At 37.5% G+C, this 26,920-nt stretch overlaps 1 protein-coding gene across 1 annotated transcript; it reads right to left on the reverse strand.

Moving 5' to 3' along the window:
• On the reverse strand, positions 1-24,649 carry LOC582648. The gene is made up of 10 exons (XM_030989515.1): positions 24,328-24,649; positions 20,710-20,942; positions 19,282-19,347; positions 15,137-15,295; positions 14,683-14,800; positions 8,195-8,469; positions 7,562-7,721; positions 6,682-6,817; positions 5,620-5,742; positions 1-2,837 (listed from the first exon to the last, which is right to left on the reverse strand). The coding sequence occupies exons 1-10, from the start codon at positions 24,485-24,487 to the stop codon at positions 2,351-2,353; spliced, it is 1,917 nt and encodes a 638-aa protein (XP_030845375.1). The 5' UTR covers positions 24,488-24,649; the 3' UTR covers positions 1-2,350.
• Positions 24,650-26,920: the final 2,271 nt, after the last annotated feature.

Here is a 26,920-nt window from a genome sequence, read left to right on the forward strand (position 1 = left end):
TTTGGTATCTGAAACAGTATCTTAATGGTCATACCAAACACAGACAATTACTTTGTTCTAGTTCTATTTCTTTGGTATTTGATTGCAACTGTAAAACTAAGCTTTTTAACGGTTCATGTATCTGGATTTTTGATTCCAGAACTACAATGCAAGAATAAGTTATAGCTAAAGCTCACCTTGCATTGTTTGAATTGCCCTAAATCATCTATTTAGACCAGCAGTGTGTAGTAACAACTTATAAAATTTTGCTGAAAATCACATACAGAGTATACACCGAAGACAAGTCCATATACACCAAAGACAAGTCTAAACGCATATGGGACTTCATGAACTATTGATCGACAAATCTGTGAATGACCCAATTTTCTCTATATATCTCTTAGCTCATTACTTTCTATTCATTCATATCCTAACAAAATTAGTTTGCAGATTCATGTATGTTTTTCGTTTTGTTTTGAACGTTCAATATGAACCCCTACAGATTCCTTGAAATTCTGACTAAAAACAGAATTTCAGACCAAGGTCAAAGTTCACTGACAAATATGATGTTGCATTGGCACAGAGTTACATGAGTTGACTATACATAAGATTTATCCAATATACAGTATATAAACACACACTTTACACAGATGGAAATAAGACACAATAAAGCTTACATACATGTAGGCACAAAAAGCAGAGCTGCCTTTGTGGAAATTTCATGTAATGCCTCTTTGTGCATGTACCTTTACAGTCAAACATGCTTTAGCGACCACCTGTATAGAAAGACCACCTGTCTATAAAGATCACATTTTTCATTTCCGTAGAATAGTGTTTCTCATTGAAGGAACCTGTATATAAAGACCGCCAGCCTATAAAGAGCACTTTTTATGTTTTCCCTTCAGCGGTCTTATATGCGGGTTTCACTGTAATTGAATATAATGCCCATGGTTGTAGCACATCTGCCAAAGCTGTCACAAGTCTTTATATAAAGCTGTAGAAATTCCATTGAAACAAGTGTTTTGGTAATACATTTTTCTTAAACTAGTATGTACCGATATGTGGTATCTCAGGTGCATATTGACACCTCATAGCACCATTAATACAACAACAACGGCATGATAACATGAGTGCGTTTCGATTTTACATTTTGCTCTACGTAGTGTGTATGTTGTATCTCTGATGTACATTGACATGTCATAGTATCATTACTACAATAATACTACAATGACATAAATGACATCAATGTGTTTCAAATATTACATTTTTCTTTGTGCAGTGTGTATGTGGTATCTAGGATACAGGCTGATACATGTACATCATGATCTTTTTAGCACCATAAACGTAGAATGACAGAAAGGACACATCATTCATCGACCCTCAAACTGTATTCTCTCGTAAATAAAGCTTGATTGAAGAACCACCCATTTCATGATGGCCATGTTTAGCATGTTGAAGTGAATTTCATGATAGCATACTTTCCAATTGGGTTCGAACCCCATTGATGTACAACATCTAATTTGGAAGTCCATTAAGGCTCGTTCAGATATGGCAGGTTTTTAAAGATGAATTAAACTGTAATACAACTCACACTTCTTAATCTTATAACACAGAGCTGCATGGGTGCCTTTCATTTTACACGTTTTAAAAGCACCTTTTTTTTAGGCAGCAATTTACCACGCCATATCTGAACAAGCCTTTGTTGAGGGTTGATTTCACCTTGAATTTGAATTTGACCTTCATAAGAATATGAGGGTCAAAATCATATCCCCACGGACCTTGTCCAGAGTTTGGAGGTCAAATTCACCTCGACAATGACCGTCACAAGAATATCACGGTCAGCCATCATAGTATTGACTACAAAAATTGTGAGGTAAAACTCACTGGCATGTTGACCTTCAGAGTTTGAAGGTCGGAATCACCTTGAATTTGACCTTCACAGTCACCTTCACATTGACCTTCAAACGAACTTTTAGCAGCAAAGTATGAAAGGTAGGCACACACATTTTGACCAAAGTACTAAAAGAAAGTTATCACTTTCAAATAAATACTGGACAATGGGAAGATAAATAGTTTTATTAAAATATGGCTTGCTCTACATTTATACAACTAGTACTGCAATGACAATGCCACGTACATGTACAAAACATAATATCCCCAAAGAGTTGAAAAATTTGTTAAGGTTATAGACTTTTATCTCGTAAAAGTTCCTCTCCTCTAGAAATGCATTATCCATGTCATAACTCATGTTATGACATATAACCTAATCTCTATTAGCCACATTAAAGTTATGATATAATTGCATTGTTGGAGAAAATGCAGTCCATCACATCGTCAAAGTGCATCCGTATACACCTATAAACATTGCACTTCAGTAGAATTCATGAGAACAAACTATTTGAAGGAAGGCATCAGACTTCCACAATTTCGACAGAACCGTGTCCATTTGCCGGATCGACTTGTTGCGTAACTTTGAGATAATGATACGTGAGGACGTCGTCCATTTCCTGCTTGACTTTGAGCGTGTAGTCGAAGCTGTCATAATCACCGAGCGGACTCCCAGGGGGTGAGCTGGAGCGTGGTGTTGGTTCATTGTGACTCGCCGCCGTCGCGGGATGGAAAGCTCGTTGAGATCTTCGGAGAAGTCGAAGGTGTCCATGACGCAGTCCGGCAGCCCCTCCGCTTGGACGTCCATTTTGAATTGGAAGTTGAGCTTGTGACGTCGTGGTGTCGCTGTGGCGATGTCAAGAGCCTGGAGTTCGTGGGCGTGGTCGGAGGCGCGGTCGGGAGTGACTGGGTAGCCTGCGAGAGCTGACATGTGCTCCGGTTCAAGCTGCAGGCCAAAATTGCATGAAAATCTAGAAAAGGGAGAAAGATAGCAGGAGATGATTAGACAAGCCGGGCTTCAAAAATCACAGTGTTTAAATGGAAACAAGCACCTTGGAAGTGTTTCACAAAGACTAGGATTGACTTCATGTTGGACTTAACTATGGCAGGCCTGTCATGCCACTAGCTGATCTCACCATTGGTCTCTCAATTATGATCTTTAGATGATATTTTTTGCCTTCAATAATGAACTATCACAAAAATGTAAATTCTGTAGATTTGTGACCATGATTTGTACGTCCCTTGAGAGACCAATGCCAGTAAATGGTGAGAGAAAACAGTGGTATGAACAGCCTGCCATAGTTAAGTCCAACTTGAAGTCGATCTTAGTCTTTGTGAAACACCCCCCTGGTGAACACAGTTATCCAATTCAGCTCCAGACCCCAAGGGAAAAGGTGAGTGAGAAACCCCAAATAAGCAAACTTTTTAAAAAATCCTTGATCTGCTAAGTAAAAAATCAAAATAAAAACTGTCTAAATAAAGATAGAAATAATTTGTAGATTTTTTTCAGGAACTCTTGCATTTAGCCATTTCACTTCCTAATGGAAACAGTTAAGATTTAAACAAATAATGTGGTGACCCTTTCCCTGTGAGCTCAACTGGGGCATGTTTCATAAAACTTGTTATCAATAACAAGTTACAATAACTGTTATAAGCTACTGAAATCGTCGCATTTGATTGGCTGAGAGCAAATTTGTCATAGAAATTTAGCATTTGTTATTGAAAACAATGTTTATGAAACAGGGCCCTGATTGGTTGATGCAGAGCAGTGGATGTACAGCCTATGGTTTGTTTTTATGAAAATCATATGTAGTACTGGGAAAGTAAGACACCGAAGATATCCCAGCAAAACAATCAAACTTGTTTTAAATCCTAACACGATCGAACCAAAAACTCCCCACTAACTAATGTGAGCAGAGTCTCATAAAGTTACTTGAAAAATAATTCAAACAAAGATCTTGATTTACATGTACATACATGTAAATCGATCATGATTTGGAACAGGGAAAGCAACCTCCAATTACAGTAAAAGAAATATAAAAAAACGTGAATAAGACCATCACACCATAGATTTGATTCAGAAACTAGCAAACACAGTGACATGTGTATATACCATGCACTGTACCAGCTAGAAACCAGCAAGATTTAAGCGACGTTTGCGGTTTAGAGTTTTTTGGGGCGACGGTTGCTGTTTTGAGGGGAAAAGGGGACCCCCAAAACACAAGAAAAAAACAAAGAAAACAGACCAACCGACCCAGGTTCTGGCAACTAAAGGGCAATACAACATCTTCTGTTTTTTAGGCCTTATATACCCAGTCAAGTCTCGTAATGCTTGTCTGGATAATCACTCAAAACCCTGACAATGTCTAACACCAACCACTTTAAAGAGAAGGTTGAGTTCTGGGAAGAGGTGAAAAATAATTTGTGAGCGTTATCATTCTTATTATGCAAGTGTGGAAGAATTCAGATAAGACATGCTCCCTGAAAAGCATGGCTCTTCAAATGCCTTTATATTCTAAATATGTCATGTAACTCGTAAAACTCGGGGGGTAGGTTTTTTACGCCACGTGTTCGTGTAGTCCCATATACATCTTTCTGTGTACAGTGTTTGTAACTTTACCAAGACTTGGCCAAATTTCTTATCATTTTGATGATTCCAGAACCTTGCAATACACACAAATTCTTATATGCTAGATGATCAACCTTATCTGGTCGATTTCACACCGTTTCTTTCACAATGTAATCGCATGACCAGAACTCAACTTCATCTTTAATCTAAATTGCACTTCAAATATAAGAAGACTTACCAATAAAAAAGATTGATCTGGAATAATGTCAACAACAAGAACAAATTATTTGGTTACATGATCAAAAGTGATTGTGATAGAAACAATGACATCACCTGTGATCGTGATTATTTCACAAAGCTACTCCTTCCTCTTCCCCTCCCCCTTTAAAGCCTCACTTTACTATTTATAGCTACTCACGCCCTCTATATAGCAAACAATGCCTAAGCGGTGACCGTTGGTCCCCCATGGTCCCCTTCTTTTTATGTTAACTTAGAGCTGATTTGATGAGATAACCACCTGTCAGTGACCATGCAGGGAGGTCTAATCCCTCCTGGCCAAACTAATGCTGATAGGCTTTAAACAAATGTGATCCTACCTTCAGATTTCTAGGGAAATGTTTTTCATGTTAGGGATTTATTATATTTTTGGAAAGGATCAGTGGGTTTACTTTCACACATGATGATGGCAATAGTAGCAGTAGTAGTAGCAGTGGGAATAGTGTTAGCAACGGTAGTAACGGCAGCAGTTGCAATTATAGTAGATTAAAGATAAAGTTGAGTTCTAGTCATTGACTAAAAAAGATTGATCATCTAGCATATAAGTATCGGTGTGTACTGCAATGTTCTGGAATCATCATAATGATGATCCCAAACGTACGCGACAACCAGATGCTGGTGATTGTACGTCACAGACAGATGCAAATGCAGATAATGATAATGATAGGAAATTTGGCTGAGTCTTAGTAAAGTTACAAGCACTGTACACAGAAATATGTACATGGGACTACACAAAATATGTGCCATATTTAGAATATTAAGGCATTTGAAGAGCCATGCTTTTCAGGAAACATTTTTGATCTGATGTTCTTCCACACTTGCATAATAACAATGATAATGCTCACACATTATTGTTCACCTCTTCTCAGAACTCAACCTTCTCTTTAAGTGGTGTTTATTTTACTTACTGTGCTTCAAACTTCTTGATATCAATGTCTCCCATGTTGGAGGCAATCAGATGCAGGATGTTTGTAAGACCACTCAGGAACCACCTCAGATCAGACGGAAGATGAGGCAGCCATCTTGTTAACCTGTTCAAAGGTCAAAGGTCAAAGGTCAAGAGGTCACTATAACATTTTTTACATTGTCCATCTATATTGCACTTATCCATCCCAGGGGATGTTGAAGGCACCTACAAAGTACTATTATTACCCTGGTTTTAGACCATCTGCCCTAAGGCGCTGAAAGCATTCAAGGAGAACTAATAGGCCATTTTCGTAATGTAACCAAATTTAATGCATAGGTCTTTGTGAAGTGCCTCAATACAAACTATTTCATTCACCTGAAAAGAATAATAGTATTTCAATAGACAGAATCCTAACTGCATACATTAGTTGTTGCCAGGTTGGACAAACATTATGGCTTGACCTACCTAGCAATACTTAATATATGCAGTTGCATTCTGACTATTGAAATACTATTATTCCTATCAGGTGAATGAAATAATTTGTATTGAGGCACATCACAAAGACCTATGCATTAAATTTGGTTACATTACGAAAATGGCCTATTCCTACCAGTTGCCCATTTACTACATCTGGATTGAGAGCAGCAAAGGCAGATTGATGTCTTGCTAAAGGACATTTTTGCATACTGTACATGGATAAGCATCTGAAATCATTCATGCATATCCACCTTATCCACATATATCTTTAAACACAAGATTTTTTAGGGGATTCAGAGGGGGCATACAAGATGTGCCACCATTTGATGTGCCTAGGTGCTGAAGGCTCATTAAAATATGACGGCGTAATAAAAACGCTGATGTTTTTTTACATGCAAATAAATGGCAACTGCATGCAACATAGGTCCTACACATATTAACTGAGCTCTGTGTTACAAGATGCAGTTTATGTCATCATTAAAAAAAGTTTTTCATATCTGGACGAGACCTTAGTGACAATATCCAGTATCCATAAAAGTGTACTAACTCTGGTCTAGCTTTAAGTGGACAGACTGCACAAACTCACCTGATGGCTAAACAGTAAGCTGTTTCTAGAGGCAAGACACACGGCAGAGATGCGAAGGAGACCACAGAACCTAATCGGCTCTTTGTGATGTAGTTCCAGATGCTAGGGTTTAGGGAATGACATGCGGAGTGCAGCACTGTTGAAAAGATAAATATGAATGATAAATAACGTTTTTATGGCACAACGATGTGTCTCTATGCACGCAATACAATACAATGAATGCATGTCAATGCTTACATGTAAATTTATAGTTAAACACATGATCTATTATATTTACATTAGTTCCACTTTGATCTGTTCTCTGTGCTTTTACACAGCTCTGTGCTATACACGTACTTTGAATGACATTTTGGAGTAGATTCGTTCATTGTTGTCCATGTTTGTTAATACAACTTGTGCTACATAACGTGTATTACTTCTGGTGGTAAACTTTTCACTAGTTTAAGTTTGTTGAATTGGTGTTCACATGTCTAGAGTGGTGTTCGCATAATATCAGTAGTATACTTCTAAATGATATAACATGAACTGTGCTCTTCACCTTGAATTACATTTGGTGGTAAACCCTCGACAAGTTTAATTTGATCAGAGTTGTGTCCATATTGTATGAATATTACGCTTCTAAAAACATGATAGTGTGAACTGTGCTCTATACCTTGAATTACATTCAGTGGTAAACTCTTGACAAATTTAATTTGATCAGAGTTGTGTCCATATTGTATAAATATTATGCTTCTAAAACATGATAGTGTGAACTGTGCTCTTTACCTTGAATTACATTTGGTGGTAAACACTCAACAAATTAAATTGATCAGAGTTGTGTCCATATTGTATGAATATTACGCTTCTAAAACGTAATAAAAATGTGAACTGTGCTACATACCTTGTATTACTTCTGGTGGTAAACTCTTGACTAGTTTGAGTTTGTTGGAGTGGTGTTCACACCTCTCGCAGGGACGATTCTCAAAGAAATCGTTGTCATCCCAATCGACCCACATCTTGCCTTCTTCGTCAACCTCTTCTTCTTCTTCATGTAACATCCCCTGTTCAAGATAAACAAAGAGAAAAAGCATTCAAAGTCTAATTTTGACAAAACATGTACATAATATATATATATATATAGATATATCTATATGATCTTCTTTTCCTTTTAATCATTCCAAAACTTCAAAGTATAAATTATTTAGTTTCTTTCACAATATAATCACATGACCGGAACTCAATCTGAGTTTTAAGAGCAAAATTTTTAGGAATTGAGGATGCAATCTCCTTCCTTTACCCAGAAAATCATTAAAAGGGTCAAAGGGTAGGATCCTATTTTCAAAGCATCCTTATCACTTCAGGGATCATTTTCAACATGCCTTTTGCCATTTTTATTTTTGCGCCATCATAAATCATAATTTCACAATGATTAGTGATTTTTTTTTTAATGTGGGTTTTTATGTTGGAAATAAATTGTGTGAATGGATGTGCTTCTTTTATCTATTTGTATTTCTTATTTGTGCTTCATGCTCACCATACAGTCCGGTGCATCTTCTTCCTCCTCTTCCTCCCCATCCGACTCCTCTTGGAGACGCCATCTCCCATCTGAAGCCCTCATGGGAGGAGACGATGACGTACTGGGGAATGTGGAATCCATGATGGGATTGGACTGTGTGTGTCGGAGCAGGGTTGTAGATCTGCGCCTGTTCGAGGGTATTGTCTTTGAAGGCCTGGAGGACATTCTTGTGTTGCCTAGACATACCGAGTGGGATCGGCGTTTAAATACGTGCCTCTCGCATGGAATAAGTGCTGTAAGGGAAAAGGATAATGAAATAAATAGTATAAAAGATTATTAATAGTAGGTCTAACAGAGTATATCCTTGTATTGCCTTGACAAACAAAATAAGAAGCCCTTCCAGGAAAGGACAGAATTTGGAGAAAGACAGTAAATCTGTGCCTGTTCAGGGGAAGTGTCTTTGAAGGCCTTGAGGACATCCTTGTGTTGACTAGACATATCGAATGGGACTGTCACTTCAGTATGTGCCTCTTGCATGGAATAAGTGCAGAATGTAAAGGATTAATAAAGTGAAAGGATAAAATGTATCAATAGTGCGGATACCGGAGGACATCCTTGTATATGCATTGACAGTATACATGTACATATTCAGGATACATACTTACATGTATGCATTATATACTATACATGGTATGACTATACAAAGACAAAGCTTAACAGCAGATTACAAAATCAATTTTTCCTTCAAGCCCAACATAATAACTTGGTAGATATACAGTAATACTTGATAGTTTAATATTCAAATACATCAAGTTTTTTTCCCTATGAAGTTAAAGTTAACTGCATCAACTGTACATGCATGTACATGCACGTTTATTTTGTTCAAAATATTTTAACAATGCATGCGATGCAACTCTGTAAACCCTTATCAGCTACAGGTATAATAGTTTAGACCCAGAAAAGTAAACACTAATATGTCAAAACAAAAAACCCAAAATAACACAAATTTATCTTTATATCTATGTAGGTCACCGACTGATAATCATTTGACCCCTGCCCTTCTTTGATTAGAAGCATAAGCAAACTTTAGACACGTGTTTTCCTTCGTTAAAGACAAACAGAAACAGAAATTCTGAGTGACTGAGACTTTCTTACATCATAATCAATGTGCAAATCTCTTTATACATATACATGAATGACTTGCAGGATTCTGTAAATTTTGCCTTTTGGCCACTATTGGATTTTAAAATCAATTAATTACAAATGTCCATTATGTATGAGCCTCTTAGAAATAACTCTTTCTCCCATCTTAACACCATCAAAAGATGGATATTTTAGATGCCAGTACTTAATATCAACTGGTGGCTAAGCTAGGAGTATAATTGTAGATCATATTTTCCTTTGGGGCAGAGGGGGGGAGTTGTCTAAGGTCTCAAAAGTCACTGACAAGCAAGAGAGGGGGGGGGAAGTTTCCCAATGAACAGGGCCTTGCTAGAAATTTGGGCCAGAGATAAAATTAAAATTGAAAAAAGGTTCCAATATTTCAAGATTGGCTAGCAGATACTGCTTGGGTCAAAGCAGAATAGCTCAAGCTCAATGCCACAACCATCCTCAACCATCTACATGTACATGCAAAACATGTATTAATCCCCACATTAAAAAAACAAAACATACTGTTGGTAGCCAGCATTTGTGGGCGAACATAGATTTTGACTTTGTTTTAAAAATGGCTGTGCATTATCTTGAAACTGAACAATTGAATTGTTATCAATCTAGGGTAAACCTTTGTACACTCCACCTCACTTTGGAACCGAAAAGTTGAGTGAACTTTGCACCAGATTTGCACCAGTGTTTCACTATTCATAACAAGTCAACTGATACCTCAAGCAGGCCTCAAATTAGTTTTCTTTTCACCCTTTGAAGAAGAAAAATCCCAGGTAGAGAAAATTAGCAAGGTTCTTTTGGTGATATGCTGTCCATTTTAGTGAAGCTGGGCCAATAGTCCTGAAATGAGTTTTTCTTCTCAACTTTTGAAGAAAAAAAATACTCGGTAGAGAAAATTTGCAAGATCTTTTAAAAGGAAACACTGTCCCTTTCAATAATTTTATATTTTGATGATTCAAAAACCTCCCAGTTTACACCAATACTTACTTGCTACATGATCATCCTTTCTCAATAGCTTCCCCCATATTCTTTCACAGTGCAATTAAATGACAAGCACTCAACTCTGTATTTAAATATCATCCTTAAAAACCCTTTCATTTGTGCAAAGTCATTTACCGGTACTCTTTTATAGAACATATTATCCCATGCTAGAGTTTTTCATAGAAGTACAGTGCACCTGTCTGTAAAGACCACCCAAGGGAGACAAGAAAAGTGGTCTTTATCAGCAGGTGGTCTTTACGTACTGTACAGGTTCCTTTAGTACATGTTTCAATGAGAAACCATTTTCAAGGGAAACAAAAATGTAGCCTTTGCAGACAGGTGGTCTTTCTGTACAGGTGGTCACTAAAGCAGGTTTGACTGTATACCGTATTCACTCTTTGTTTACATTTGTGGTATTCATGTTCTTGGTTTTTGGTCACAATGGTCACTGTTTCCTTGATTATTAATTGTCATTAATTTCTTTTTCTTCCCATATTTACAAATATCTAAAAAGTCCTGTGAAATGACGGTCACCTATAAATATAATGAAGCAGCGAGTTCTCAACCCCCCTCCCCAAACCTTTCAATTTCTCTCTTCTCTCCTCTTTTACCTTTCAAAGCTTATCTTTTCTCTCATCCTTACTTTTTAAATAATCTCTATTAGAATTATTCATATTTATTATAACTCTGAAGTAAAATTCTTTTTTATTTGAACCACGGCTATTGTCAAAGTGATTCTTTGTCAAGTTTACTATTTATTTTGTTTTTTTAATGTAATCATTATCCACATACATGTATATTTTAAAAAAAATGTGAACTGTGTGTATCAATCTGTGGATCAGTTTATCAATAAATTCAAATAAAAATGAAATAATGAAAAAGATGTATAAAAACAGACCAATCTTGCAACATAAAGGCCCCTTATCTTTAACAGTTGCAATAAGCACGTGGATGATGATTTGAACCTGTTTTGCTCGACACACATTTCTGTGTGGTTAGGAGCCTGACTAATCATCAAGGATTATTGGGACAGCTTTCGTTCTATTCTTGGGTTACTGTTTACATCTCAGAACAATATATCTTGGCAGCTAGCTGTCTGCCAGAATATCAGAATAAAGGGCACCCAGTGATGATAAAAGCGGACAAATATTTGAACAGCGGCCGGCAAAAAGACCGAGATAGCAAGAGGAACGGAAATATCTTTTTGTTCTTAAAAAGTTAAAAATGCCTTTTTTCTTTCTTCAATTCAGCCCCTACTGGTACTGAAATTTGACCTATGACCTATATGTATAATATGTACTTGTCCTTCTTGACCATGGCAAGCTGCAAACCAAAAATTTAAGGCACTGTTTGAAATGTTAAATCTGAGATGCATGGCCCTACATGTACGTGTTATCAGTGTCTGTGATATGGTGTAATATTGAAGCCCTAAAAAAATTGCGCTTCAAAAGGTGCGTGAAGAGCCTCAAAAAAATAACTATCTTTGAGTGACCGGTTTTACGATGTTCATTTTCCCCAATAGACTGTATTGTTTTAAAAACTGTTAGGAAAAAAAAAAAAAAAATTAAAATTCTAATCATAAATATCTTGATAATCAGACAGGCGATCTGCTTGTAAAAGTAATGGGATTCTTAAGGTTTATAATTAATATCATTGCAGCATGAGCTAAATCTAGGATTTTGTTTCAGAATCTGAGGCAATGTTATTGAGTCACTTTAAGAATACTAACCCTACAAACTTCACATTAATTCTACATACACAACTAAATCATTCATACCACTTGTCAATTTTGTGTTTTCACAACTCAAGAATGAAAGGCGTACTGGTTGAATTACGGCCTTTGTTGAATACTTTTTTTGTTTTTTATTTGTAACAGGTGACAGGAATAATTTGTAACATGGCACTTAACAAAGATTTAATGCATAAAAATTGTATTACATTACAAAAATAGTCTATTGCACATACGCGTACTTGTAAACAGTATTTTAGAAACAATTATGTAATAGATTCGCAACATACATGTGCATGTACGTGTACACTGTATGTCAGTACGCCAACATGTATTTCTTTGTTGTTTGATAAGTAGGGCACAAGACGGCATTTGACTGCAACATTGGATGTTAGCCAAGTCAATTATCGGCCCTTGAGTTTGGATGGCTGCAAGCAAGAACATGTAAATAGGTAGGTCAGGTATATCTGTTCTTTTCACATTGACATTGTGTACTTAATGTTAAAATGTAAACATACGTGACCGATGTTTCCCGCGAATCTCCTGCCATTGAAACATATCTTGATCTTTGTGCCAATGTGCATGTATTCAATACCCTATTTAGAGCAATAATATTTACACATTACAGGTACCTCATTTGTATGTTCTCTGCTCTGCATATATATATTTTCCCTACGTGAATCTGTTTCTTCTTCTCGGCCCTTGAGTCTGGATGGCAAGCAAGTATGTAGGGCAGGTATATCTGTTCTTTTCACATTGACATTGTGTACATTATGTTTAAATGTAAACAAACGTGACCTATGTTTCTTTCCCCGTGCATCTCCCTCCGTTGAACCATAATATTGATCTTTGTACCCATGTATTATCATTTTAGAGCAATAATATTTACGCTTCATCTTCTTTGTAAATTACAATCCCTGACCTACATACATTTTGTCCCTTTACATGAGTCTACATGTATGTTTCTTTTTCTGATAGACTGTATACCTTGCTTGGCAGGGAATAATTTTCCTGGTATCGCATCGCAATTTGCTATGCATTTTTGCATGACTGCTATACATAATATCTTTTGTGTAGCAGTTTTCTTCCATAGAAATGTACAGAATTTCACTTGAAATATTTATCCATCAGCTGAAATTGCTAATCAAAAAATTTGAGGAAAATTATTCCCTGCTTGGTATTAGCCATATGACTTAAAACTTGAAAGATATCAATATTACTGTTGTTCTCTCATCCATTGTATTCCTAAATATGGGCCCCAGTATATTTTCTACAAGTATCTCTCTGTCTGTATAATATATGGGTGTATGTCTGTCTTTCTCATCATCTCTACTCCCACCCTACCCCCCCCCCCCCTTTTTCCCCATCTCTCTCTCTCTCTCTCTTTTTCTCTCTCTCTTTCTCTCCCACACACACATACATGTACACTTTCCTTCTCTCTCTGTATTTGCCTTTCAGTTAATCAGCCTATATGAATCTTCTCTTCTCCCCCCCCCCCTTTTCCCTTGCAGTAGAGTCAAACATCTACATGTACATGTACACTATTTGTACATTCATCTGTTTTAACATCACCTTCCAACCCAAGTCCATCACATACTGTATGTCGATTAGTCCTAATTGCTTTTGTTTCCAATGACATTGGGACTGCTGCCAAGTGCAATTGATTGTTTTACTTGGAAAAGCGCCAAAACTTCAGCCTGTCAATGACTGACCAACTGAATGAAATATTAATGAGCGTGACACATGTAGTTACATAGTGTGATTACATTTCTACTCTATTGAGATAGGCAGTACATGTAAATAGCAAGTACATGTTTCTGGATACTTAGAGACTGGAGACAGCCTAAATGTAGCAAAATATTGCAAAATAATTTTTGAAAATAAGGAGAGTTTTATAACGACCTACATTCCTATAGCTGCACTATTCAAATTTTAAGTCGAATAAGCATGATACTTTACTGTACATGGTAGGGCTACGACGAGTAGTCGAATGCTCGAGTACCCGCACTGTTGACAACTACTCAAGTCGATTTCTCGTACTCGAATATTCAGCCGCAAAAAAAAAAAAAAAAAATCCCGGTCACCTGGCACTGTCCAGGCCGACGCTTACCCGTGCCAGGGAGCGCACTGTCAAACTCACCACTCAGAAACTGGGACCAAATGTCCAAATTTCTGTTTAGACTAGGAGGAAAATGGATTATTCTGCCATCTTTGGTTTTTAAAACAGCATTGTTACTGTTATTATTATTATTAAATCGGCGCCTTCAACTGCAACTCGAAGTAAAATTGCAAGCGTTTAGGTGACGGACCTGGGATAATGCTCCAGTGGTATGGTGATGGCAAACAAAAAACAAAAATCAAAAAATCAAACAATCAAAAAATTCAAAAAAATTCAATAAAAAAACATGGCGTCCGAATATTCGAGTATTTGCTTGTAAGCCTGCGAGTGTACTCGGGTACCTCATTACACTGTTATGCACAGCCTTAGTACATGGAGGTATACACTGTAGGATTACAAACAGAGAAAGAGAGGGGATGATAGAGAGTGGGGGAGGGAGGAAAAAGAGGATGAGGAGAGAGAGGGCAAGAGAAAGTGGGCATAGCAGAGGAGAGAGAAAGAAAATAAACTCACTATGTGTTTTGAGGTAGAGCAGTGCATCTTCGAAGCCTTGCTTGCACATTCTGCTCAGCACGGCTGGTTCCGGTGGGTAAAGAGCTCTACACATTCTGTACAAGTTACTAGCAGTGATCTACAAAAATAGGAAAAAATATTAAAACAAATTAAAGACACTTCAAATTTCAAAATATAAATACGCTACTCATATAGATCTGCTTTTTTACATTAAACAAACTAGTTTGAGGACTTTTCCTCCAGTCAATGGATTTAAACTAGTATGTAACAAGAGTTAAGAATAATGACATCAGCAACAAGGCAATAAGATGGAGAGAGAAAGAAAGAGCAGCAGGAGAAGAGGGGAAGAGGGGAGAAGAAGAATGGGAAGAAGATGATCAAATGGAAGACAGAGAATGAAAACACAGGAGGAAAAGAGAAGAAGAAGAAGAATCAGAAAATAATCATGACTTACTTGAACATTTGTATTTGAGATGGTAACATTGAGGTAGTCGCTGAATTCATCTGATCTGGGACATATATCAGCCTCACCCGAGAGGGGAGAAACAGTGATGGTCTTACACGTCTTATCAATGATGGGTAGATTATCAGATATACCTCCATCTACGTATCTCTGTAAAAACAAAACAGTAAGCAAGAATAGATTAAAGGTAAAGACCAGTATTGGAAACGCCCCAATTTCAAAAAACGAAATGGAAGCTCTTATTACCAATCATGTGAAAGAATATGTTTTGAATAATACGTACATGATGATAAAAAAATTGCCGGGAAACCGCTCACTAATTGATATATTTGGTAAATTAGTTTATCTATTGGTGTGTGAGAGATAAAACACATGTGTCGTGCACGTGTGCGTAGTCCCATATACATCTTTCTGTGTACAGCGCTTGTAACTTAATGAAGACTGGGCCAGATTTCTTATCATTTTGATGATTCCAGAACTTGCATACATCTATGCTAGATGATCAACCTTTTCTGATCGATTTCACAACATTTCTTTCACAATGCAATCGCATGACGATAACTGGTCTTTATCTTTAAAGATTTGAAATGATCAGTGGTTGAGTCAATGAGTGTGAGACATTGCAGGAGTACTGGAATCCAGGGAAGGGGGAGGGGGCAATGCTTTTACAACGTAGCTCTCATTATTTACAGTACCGGTATGAAGTTTTTGTCAATGATGGGTATATTATCAGATATACTTCCATCCACATGCCTCTGTCAAAGAAAAAAGAAAGCTAGAATAGATCAATAATTGGAAAGGACCAATGTTTAGCATGTGCCAATGAATTGAGAGGGGCAGTGGCATCCAGGGAAGGGGCAAGAATTTAGAGTACTACAATTAAATGTAATTGGATGCATTATGAAATTACAAGGCTCCCGATTTTTGATTTGATTTTTTTTTTTTTTTTTTTTTTTTTTTTTTGGGGGGGGGGCATCTTGCTCCCTCACTTTTGAATTTCTCCCCCCCCCCAATCTTCAATTGGAAAAGAAAAGGGGGCAACATGCCCTCTGCAGCTACACCACAGGTAACAAATGAGAATTTTAAAATTTTGATTTGAAGCAAATAAAGTCAATAAATCACATCATGACAATTAAGACGAGACATCTGTATCGTTATGTTAGTCCTGATCCTCATGTGCATGAAATAAAAAAAAATTTTCGAAGTAATATTTGAGCAGAAATATACTGACCAATTATAGATAAGTACAGTGTACAGAATACAGAAATTGTACAAATAAACAAGTGATAACTAGAGCTAAAATACAACTGTTGGTTATCTTTGTCATTCTAATGTTATGTACATGCAAGGTCATTTGATTTTCACAATCAGTTTAGTCTATATCTTCACATAATACATGGTGTATTTGCACCGGGTTTCATGTATTTTGGTTAACTGTATACAAGTCATATATTATAGAAGTCAAATAAACAATTGATTGTCTTTGTTAATCTCATGTTATCTGGACAATGCAAGGACATCCAATTGTAATAAGTATAGAATACAGAAATAGTCCAAATAAACATTTGACATCTAGAGCTAAAATAGAACTGTTGGTAATATCTTTGTGATTCTAATGTAAAACGCAATAATGCAAGGTCGTTTGATTTTCATTATCAGTTAATAGTATCTTTGTTATTCTAATGTATTACGCAATAATGCAAGGTCACCTAAAGTTTATAATCTATATCTTCACATAATACATGTACATGTACATGGTGTTTTTGCACCGGGTTTCATATATTTTGGTTAACTGTATACAAGTCATATATGATAGAAGTCAAATAAACAATTGATTGTCTTTGTTAATCTCATGTTAACTCGACAATGCAAGGACATTCAATTGGAACCATTTATTTATTCTATTTGCACTCATAATCTTTGCATAAGCTTATTTTGGATATATACAATGCAGGTATCATCTATTGCGTAAGATTTGGCAGTGGGCCAATTCATGGAAAAACACAATGTATTATCTGACTCCTGAAATCGTTAAAATGTCATTTATTTTCAGGGGGGGGGGGGAAACAACTGACATTTAAGACCATGCATTTGTTTTCTTTAGGCCTTTTCGGGTTTTGTGCAAAATACCGCCGCAAAAAAGTTGCCGTTGTTTTTTACATGAGATTAATGACAACTACATTGTACCTGCAAAACAGTTTTTTCGCATTTCACCGAACTTTAGACTGAGTTTGTATCATATCATAAAAATAAAGCATTTTCTATTGGAGCTATATGTGTACATGTACATGTATGTATCATCATATTCATCTCAATCAAGACTATATCACACTCTACATCTACATGTATGTATAGTAGAACTCTTTTTATAGTAAATTAACTGTATTCAACATTCAAATACAGGGATCATACTTTCATTTCATGAGTACGTTGTATAAAGCATTCTACATATACATGTTTGTACAGTACATGTATATGAATGAAACATGAGCAAAGAAGCTGCACTTTTGAACTGAAATCTTATCCTCCAATCTCTCACATGGCAAATGACTCATTGTACACAGTACGAACATGTAGCACTACCCAAATTAGAGGCAATATGGTGAATGAATTTGAACCCAAAAAAGAGAGTCTATATACATGTAAGTAAGGCTAATTAATTCTCCATGTACATGTATGAAACAAAATTGTCATAAAAATGTAATACATGCATACACATTGCATGAACATGTAGAAAGCAGAAATATTTTTGTGAAGTAATGATATGATCACAGGGCTCTCAGGGAGAACAGCATCTTGTGCTCTTTTCACACTGGTTTTGCTTAACCCCATACTTTGCCTAGCCCCGTACTATCCTTAACCCCGGACTATTTTTTTTTTGCTTTTCACACACGCTGTTTTTAGTCCCGTACTAGCGCCTATTCTGGAATAAGAAAATTCACGCTGTTCTCACTGCAATTCGTTAACCCCGGATATCGTGAATGTTATGATTGGACATACTTCGCATCTGGCCAGCTGCGATACGCTCCATTGCGTAGTACCGGACTATTTTTCGTTTCTGTTCTCATTCATTTGCTTGGCACCGCAATTGCGGGGTTAGCAGGAGTTAGCACCACAATTGCGGAGTTAGCCCTGCTATTTTGCAGGGTTAGTTAACCCCGTACTATAGGTGGGGTTAGCCAACTTAAGCCCACTTTGGTAAAAGCTAGTCTGAACAGAAAGTGGAATAGGCTTAACCCCGTACTATAGGTGGGGCTAAGACCCCCCCTTAACCCCACCTAAAGTATGGGGTTAAGCAAAATATTGCCAGTGTGAAAACAGTACTTATCCAAGATACATGTACATGTACATGTATTATCATTATCATTATTATTACAAGAAGGAAATGTGTAGTTGTATATCATTACACTTTACAGACCAAGAGCTTGAGTCCATTTTACTGTTCGTTGCTCTACTGAGATACATGTATCTGTCTATACTGAACATTGACAAATGTCAGATTTATTCTGGAATTCCCCTACACTGATCATTGAGATTTATTGGAATTCCCCATGCCGGAGTTTATTGTTGTATGTTCATACAGTGATTCAACGGGATGTATCACTATGAACATGACAGACAAAGAAAACAGACAAAATATACAGTTCCTCAGGGAGACAAAGGAACATCCCTTCATTGCTATTATGTAAAAAATTGAACATGCATTTGACACCTGTTCTACACGTTTTTACATAATAGCAGTGAAGGGATGTTCCTTTGTCTACCTGAGGAACTGTATACTTTGTCCGCTTTCTTTGTCAGTCATATTCATAGTGTATGTATGTCTGTTTTTTCCCCTTTATTTCCTCTGTCTGAAGAGGGTTACAATCATTCACGACATGTCTGCATTTTATAGCAAAGCACAATCAGAATATATTTACTAAAGTCAAACCTGCTTTAGTAACCACCTGTATAGAAAGACCACCTGTCTACAAAGACCGCATTTTTTTCTCTTGAAAATGGTTTCCCATAGAAACATTAAAGGAACCTATACATAAAGACCACCTCCCTATAAAGACCACTTTTCTTGTCTCCCTTGAGTGGTCTTTATAGACAGGTTTCACTGTACGTAAATGCTGAAAGAAGCTTGTACTCACCGTTCCTCGATATGTCGGTGGCAAGAAACCAGAATAAAATGGAATGAAAGCACTGCATAGGATAGCCTGTAAATATGGAAGGACACAGAGATATTTATTAAAACAAGATACAAAAAACATAATATTCTGAAATACCCAAAACTTCCACCCACATCAAATGAAATATTGTGACTGGTATTTTACACAAGTTTGAGTGAATGGACTATTCTATTGATTCTTGAATTCCAAAACAATTAAAGAAGGCTTTGTTCATGTGTTATACAGGGAAACAAATACCAGTAGATTTATTCCACTTATGCGCAACTGCATGGCCACCTCACGGCACAAATTAACACTGTACATAGACTGTATAATTAATGTAGATATAAATCCGTCTATCAAATATATATGTGTACTGTAAATTTAATAATACATGGACAGTGTCATATGCTACGAATCACACAGAAAAATGTTAACTACAGTACATCTGTCAAATATTTTTTTTTTGTATGTTATCATTCAAATGTAGCCAAACTAACAATGCCTACATGTGCATAATTATGAATGTTAAAAACCCACAAAAAGATGATGAGTTGTCGCAATCTTTTTTTATAATTAACAGGAAAACCACTGTCCCTGGGTATACTACAGGGACTATGCATTCAAGAGCATCACGTCGTTGAGCACTCTGAAAGTTTGTTGACATTTGTAATGGTTGCCTGCATGTACAGTGAATGACCTTGAACCAGCAGCACCCAGAAAGTCATATGACATAGCTATTTCCTTTCCATTGTCCATTTGTTATTTTGGAGAATGTCATTGTTCATTCATGACTGTGGATGACATTTTGTTTTGTTTTGAATTCTAGAAAGTGGTGTGATTGTGCTTATGAAGGTAAAGACGAGTTTTGGAAACGCCCCCCTCTCAAAAATGAAATGGAAGCTCTTATTACCAATCATGTGAAAGAATATGTTTTGACTAATACATGATGATACAAATTTTGCCGGGAAACCGCCTACTAATTGATATATTTGGTAAATTACCGATCTAGCATGGATAGATATCGCGAATGCACTTCAACATTGAACATTGGGGCATATATTTTTGCTTTTTTTTGTGAATTTAGGTTGAAGTATTGCCATCTAAACCTCTGAAGGCAATATTTAAACAATATTGAATGGATATTTTGCACCCAAAACCCTTGAACCGCAATTTTACCACTACTGGTCTATACCTTTAAAGTAGGCATACATGCAGCCCCCCCCCCCCCCCCCCTTTATACATTCCTTTTGGAGGGGAACATTGAGGAAAATCACATAATTTTCAAACACAGCTGACCAAGATTTCATCACCCTACTAATTCTGTTGTCAGTCTTTTAAAGGTCCTTATAGACAGGTTTGACTGTGCATGCATCTCCCTTTAATTGTCCACAATCAAGAATAGCTTACATCCATGAGGTCCTTTCTCGTTTCATACTCGCTGACCATCACGTTCTGACGGTCAGACATCCTGGTCAGCGAGATGTGCAGTCTTCCGCTGGCCCTCTTGTGGATGTCCATGGGGAGGATCCGCTCCATCCCGTCCACCAGGATCTGATGCAGGTTAAACCCGGGATGGAACGGCCCTAGGGACCTGGCCCGGGCCTTGGCGGCTGTCTTCAGAACATCCTCAGTGATTTTAACTAGAATCAGAGAAAATTATGAAGAAACACTTAAATGAGTAAGAAAATATGGAAAAAATATGGAAAAATAGGGAAAATAAGGAAGAACAAAAAGGGGAAAAAATCAGGAAGAGAAAAAAAAAAACGGAGAAAAAAAAAACGGAAAAAATCTGGAAAACTAATTTAAATCAGATAATTATCAGGCCTGTATGACCTTCTCAAGGAATCATTCCTGAGTAATTGTTTCCTAACGTACGTAAGGACATTCTGCAGCTGGCAAGGGCTAACTGATCATGTATTTACTAGGGTATGCACAATTCCAGGAACTCCTTGCGGCATTGTGCATGGTGAATACATAACCAAATGGCCTTACACAGCTAAGGTACATGTACTACACACAAACATTAATGCCCAAAGGCCTTAACAATACATATTCAATGATCTAGAGATCAGTAAGCATTGGGGATTGGAATCATCTTCTAGATACATTATTATTATTATTATTTTTTCTCATTCCATTTGCAAAGGCTAAGATGATCATTTTGGGGGTCTCCATGTAAATTGGCAACGTTTTCACTAAATCCTTGTACAGCTGAATTTTCTAGTAAAAAATGTAGTGCATTAGAAATAGTATTAATGGGGTAAAAACTACATGTACTGTCTGTACGTTTAAAAAGTTCAAAACTAATATCAAATCTGTAGGTGAAATCTGAGATTCTGAACTTTAAAAAAAGGTGAGCTCCAATATTAAGAGTTTTCCTTAATGCTGCATGAAATTTCATGTACTGTACAAAACATTCTTTACAACATGTACATGTAGATCTACAATCTACAAGTACAGTGACAGTGTACATGTACATGTATGACGTACTGTATAGTTCGTCTTGTCCATCTTTTGTTGTACTTATTTATTCATTTAGTTAGTTAGTGATATAAATAATTAAATTTATAATATACTGTACAATACAATACATATTGCAAACATCTCCTGCTGCTACTTGCCAACAAATTTAATGAATAAATAAATGAATAAATAAATAAATAGAGTAAAGCCATTAAGTCTTTATATTATCGTATCAAGATGTCAGGGTCATGTGGAATGTAAACTGACTAAACCAGGAAACGAATATGTGGACATTGGACGACAGATCTTTTTTTTTTCTTCAACTTGACCTGCCTTTTCTGACGATTTATCGGCATCGAATCTATTTGTTGGAGGCCGCCCGATAATAAATAATCTTTCAAGTATTTCGGACATATCAAAGTTGCTCTTTTTTTAGTGAAGTTTAACCCTAGATTAAGATTTGGAATTTTTGTGTTACTACTCTACATGTACATATACATGAAGAAATAGACTTACAAGCCCAACATGGTACATAATTATCTTTGACTTTTTCACTGAACATTCAAAACAGAAGTCATCATATAAAATATACATGTACATGAACAAGTCTGAAAATTGATAAACCTGATCCTCCTTTTACAAATTTACGCTAATTGGTATACAGTACTCTGACAATGGGGACTTTTTGTTTCCTTTTTCAAATTGTGAACCTGAACAAATGCAATTATATAAAACATCTTGAAGCAGAACTATTGCCACAAGATCCATGGAATAATAATATTCCTTTCTTGTATAGCTCTTAACACTTTATGATATGACGTCCTTACGCGCTTCCAAAGAGCTTTGAAAAGGTTTGACCTAGCTTTAGCTCCCGCAGCCGTTATTAGCGTACAGTACACATGTGCCATTCATCTTCTCGCACTGATAAAATAGGGTCTGTTGATCGCTTTTCATGTCACGTTTTCTACACACATGTCCTGGCATTACAATGATTGCATGAGAGTCATAAACATGTACAATGAGTTTGTCATTTACTCTTCTGCGAATGTTTACTGACGTAATTATCTCTGCCAGAACAAATACTGATTACCTTACAGTAGAATGGGTAGATAGAACAATGACATCTGTCAATAATATACTTCAGTATATTCTACTACCAAATGTAGAAAAGATAACATGGAGCTCTAGAGTTATTTCTAAACATTTTTATCAGAACAATGATATGAGGAAAATTAAGGTTCAATTGGAATCTAAAATGTGATAGTGTGACCCACTTTATGTACATGTACCTGTTTAACAATCAGGTTAAGCATTTACATTCATGGGCACGCCGAGCATTGCATCAATGGCAAGATTCTAAAAAATTGATCGTCATGTTCCAATCCAATCCACAAATTTATAAAGCGCCAATATCTAGTTGCCTATAATCAAAGGCACTGATGAGACTGAAAAAGAAAAACTACCAAAAACGTCTTTTTATGATTCTAACTGGGAAAGACAAAAAAGCAGTGACTAATTGTAAGCAATCTGAAATACATGTAGGTATGTCTTTAGTTGAGTTCTGAAAATGGATAACTGGTGACAAGAGCAAAGGATTTGGGGAAGACCATTCCACAATCTCGATGTTCAAATTCAAATAAAGTCACACCCCAACAAAAAAGAACATTTATCATAGTAATAAGTAATTATTTTGTCATCCAATGTAGCCTGTAGGTATCCATGTGATTTGGTTCAATGTGCCTTGGCCTGGCGATAAATATGACCAAGGACAGGACTCATTTCCAATTGCTTGGAATGTTGGATTTCAATTAAGGTTCGATTGTCATTTCTTAATCTTACTCTTACTTTTTATTTTGGGTCTATCTTTAAGTTATCATGATCCAACTCCAAGTTAAGTGGCAAAACTTGAGTCAGGAGAGTCTTAAATCTTAATGTGCAAGGGCTTTTGAAATAATTCTTTGCAAGTTTGGTGATGGTGAAAGTGCCAGTGAGTCTATTTCTATTCACATTTCATTGACGTTGACTCAAAATAGGATATGCCGGGTACGATAGATGTAACACGGTTTCTGATTGGTTATTCGAATACACACCCCCAACCTGCCCTTTAAATACACCAATGAAAACGCCTGACACATCCCGCGCCAAGTTGAGCATACATCGTACTACCGGTAAAAGTGACGCACCCAAATGAGTGAATGAATACAAACAGAAAAACACAGTCGTACAAAACACACTAAACACAACCATAAACATTATTAATTACCAATTAAACTTATAAATATGATGCTCAGATATTATTTGTGAGAAATTTATTTCCTAACAACCGAAATCATTAGATAAGATCTAGGGTCTAGATCTAAGTTAGACCTTCTAAGGCAAGCAATTCCTGTCTTTTTAAAAACCGTATTCATCGCATCGCCCAACGCTGAACTGCAACAGTGCAGTGATGAAACGAGGGAAATAAACACAAGGACTGCTGTCAAAAACCTCTTCAAGGAATTGTGGGGTAAAATAAATAAGGAATTTTCTTAGAATCAAGGGGAGTTATTTTAATAAACTTACCGAGGTCTAGCTCTTCACAAACCAACACAGTTCCAAGGAGTGCCCCGGCTGATGCTCCGGCTATTTTATCGATGATGTGCGGGGCATGTTCACGAAAACAACTCGCGACTCCGATGTGATAAATGCCCAAAAATCCACATCCTGCGAACGAAATATTCATTTTTACCGACAGATGTAAAATGGAGATGTAAATGACTCACGGCTTGAATAAGAAATTGCTAAAACGGGTCTAGTAGTCTATAGTCTTCTAAACTCGAAGGCAAGAAATCGGAATGTCTCTCGCGATAATGTCAACATTACGCAACTGAATTATTTTCGAGAACTGCCTGATCGCCAGTACAGTACAGTGCTTTTGCAGCATGCAGTGAAGATCATCTACAGCGCATGCGCAGTAATCTGACTAGACATCGGCTTCACACATGATGACGTGATCTTACTACGGTTTGTTTAGTCACGTGTCGAATCGTGCGATGTAAAAGGGGAAACCACACTCTTCCTAAGGTGCATATAAATTAATTCAATTTCAATGCCAAAACGACACTTTCAGGATTGTACAATGCTTTTAAAATAGCTCAATTATCTTAATAAAATATCTAAAAATAGAAAATATATCATTTCATAGACACTTAATAATAACATTGAAAATAGTATACATTTAATATGAAGGAAAAATCATCCAAGTAACATAGTAGTGTTTCCCCCGTTTTGAAGGCGTGTTCTGCGTCATCGTTAACTACCAATTTTATTGGCCATCTAGTCGAGTCAACGAACTTTCTTTTTTTTAGAACGGTACATATATAGTGATTGGTGGAAACTTTTGTTCATTATGTAGTAGAAGTTTAGAACCATACACTTCATCATAGGCGCCGGAAGTGGGGGGGCAGGGGGGGCAGTTGCCCCCCCAGTCAAAAAAGTGGGGGGGCAAAACGCATTTTTGCCCCCCAAAAACGCCCCCCCCCCCTCCAAAAAAAACAAAAAAAACAGTAAAGGAGTAAACATGGTTTGTATTTTTAATCCAAAAGAACGTAACAATAATAAAAACCTGAATTAAATCACATATACAATTCCATTCAAAGAAAAAGGAAAGTTCACAGGAATTAAATTTCATAAACATTGCGCATGCCACCTATACGGTATTTATCAATGGAGGTCTCTATAATAGCGATACGCGCATATCGTGGACATATTGTGCGAGAATGGGAAAGCGTGTCCGTTTTTTTGTTATAGGGGTGAGAAGACATGAGCCCCTGAACGTTGGCGTACTGATGGGGGGGGGGGGGGGGGGGGGGGTGATGTATTTCTTATTCGAAACAAGTGATATACAAATGTTGATGTTGTGACATGATTTTCCGGCATTTTTTCTCCATTTTTTTTGTAAGTCATACCTTCTTATGCGTTTGTTGGAAAATAAGAAATTCCCAAATTACAGTCGGGCGAAATACGCTTATTTAGAAGCCTTTATGTCATGGTCTGCAAAGTGGCTGGGCTCGAGCCCCCCCCCCCCCCCTCCCCCCCCCCCTCCTTTTTTGAAAAAGTATGTTAAAGAGAAAAAGAAAGAAAGACGGAGAAAAAATAAGTGACCTGCCAATGTCACAAATAAGGTATAAAAAATGCTCATCTGACCGTAATTAAATGCTTAAAACCCCAGAGCTTACGGGGGCTCTGCCCCCGGACCCCACTAAGGGACCTAAGGCGGGCCCCTGGATGCTCATCTGACCGTATTTAAATACCTAAAACCCCCGAGCTTCCAGGGGCTCTGCCCCCTGGACCCCAACAAGGGCTCTAAGGCGGGCCCCTGGATGCTCATCTGACCGTAATTAAATACCTAAAACCCCTGAGCTTCCGGGGCTTTGCCCCTGGACCCCACTAAGGGACCTAAGGCGGGCCCCTGGATGCTCATCTGACCGTATTTAAATACCTAAAACCCCCGAGCTTCCAGGGGCTCTGCCCCCTGGACCCCAACAAGGGCTCTAAGGCGGGCCCCTGGATGCTCATCTGACCGTAATTAAATACCTAAAACCCCTGAGCTTCCGGGGCTTTGCCCCTGGACCCCACCAAGGGCCCTAAGGCGGCCCCCTGGATGCTCATCTGACCTTAATTAAATACCTAAATCCCCTGAGCTTCCGGGGGCTCTGCCCCCTGGACCCCACCAAGGGCCCTAAGGCGGCCCCCTGGATGCTCATCTGACCTTAATTAAATACCTAAAACCCCTGAGCTTCCGGGGGCTCTGCCCCCTGGACCCCACCAAGGGCCCTAAGGCGGGCCCCTGGATGCTCATCTGACCGTAATTAAATACCTAAAACCTCTGAGCTTCTGGGGGCTCTCCCCCCCCCCCCCCCATTGGAACATGTCAATTGCCTTACAGAGGGCCCCTGGATGCTCATCTAACCGTAATTAAATACCTAAAACCCCTGAGCTTCCGGGGGCTCAGCCCCTTAACCCCCTGCCGAGGCTCATGCCCTGGACCCCACGCCAATTTACGCTCTACCTGATCGATAATACTCCACTTTGAAAAACGTTCCGCGGGACCTGCATGTAACGTGTAAGACTGGTGGTGATGCAGATTTTTCGTCTGCCCCCCCCCCTTCCGAAC

This window comes from Strongylocentrotus purpuratus, unplaced genomic scaffold (assembly GCF_000002235.5).
Source record: "Strongylocentrotus purpuratus isolate Spur 01 unplaced genomic scaffold, Spur_5.0 spur5_scaffold_18, whole genome shotgun sequence".
NCBI lineage: Eukaryota > Metazoa > Echinodermata > Echinoidea > Camarodonta > Strongylocentrotidae > Strongylocentrotus > Strongylocentrotus purpuratus.

Coding starts and splice junctions, on each gene's coding strand:
- LOC582648 (XM_030989515.1), bottom strand. CDS start 24,487: ATGAATATTTCGTTCGCAGGATGTGGATTTTTGGGCATTTATCACATC. Junction 20,943..24,327: donor TTGTGAAGAGCTAGACCTCG/GTAAGTTTATTA, acceptor CTCTGATTCTAG/TTAAAATCACTGAGGATGTT. Junction 15,296..19,281: donor CACCGACATATCGAGGAACG/GTGAGTACAAGC, acceptor TTGTTTTTACAG/AGATACGTAGATGGAGGTAT.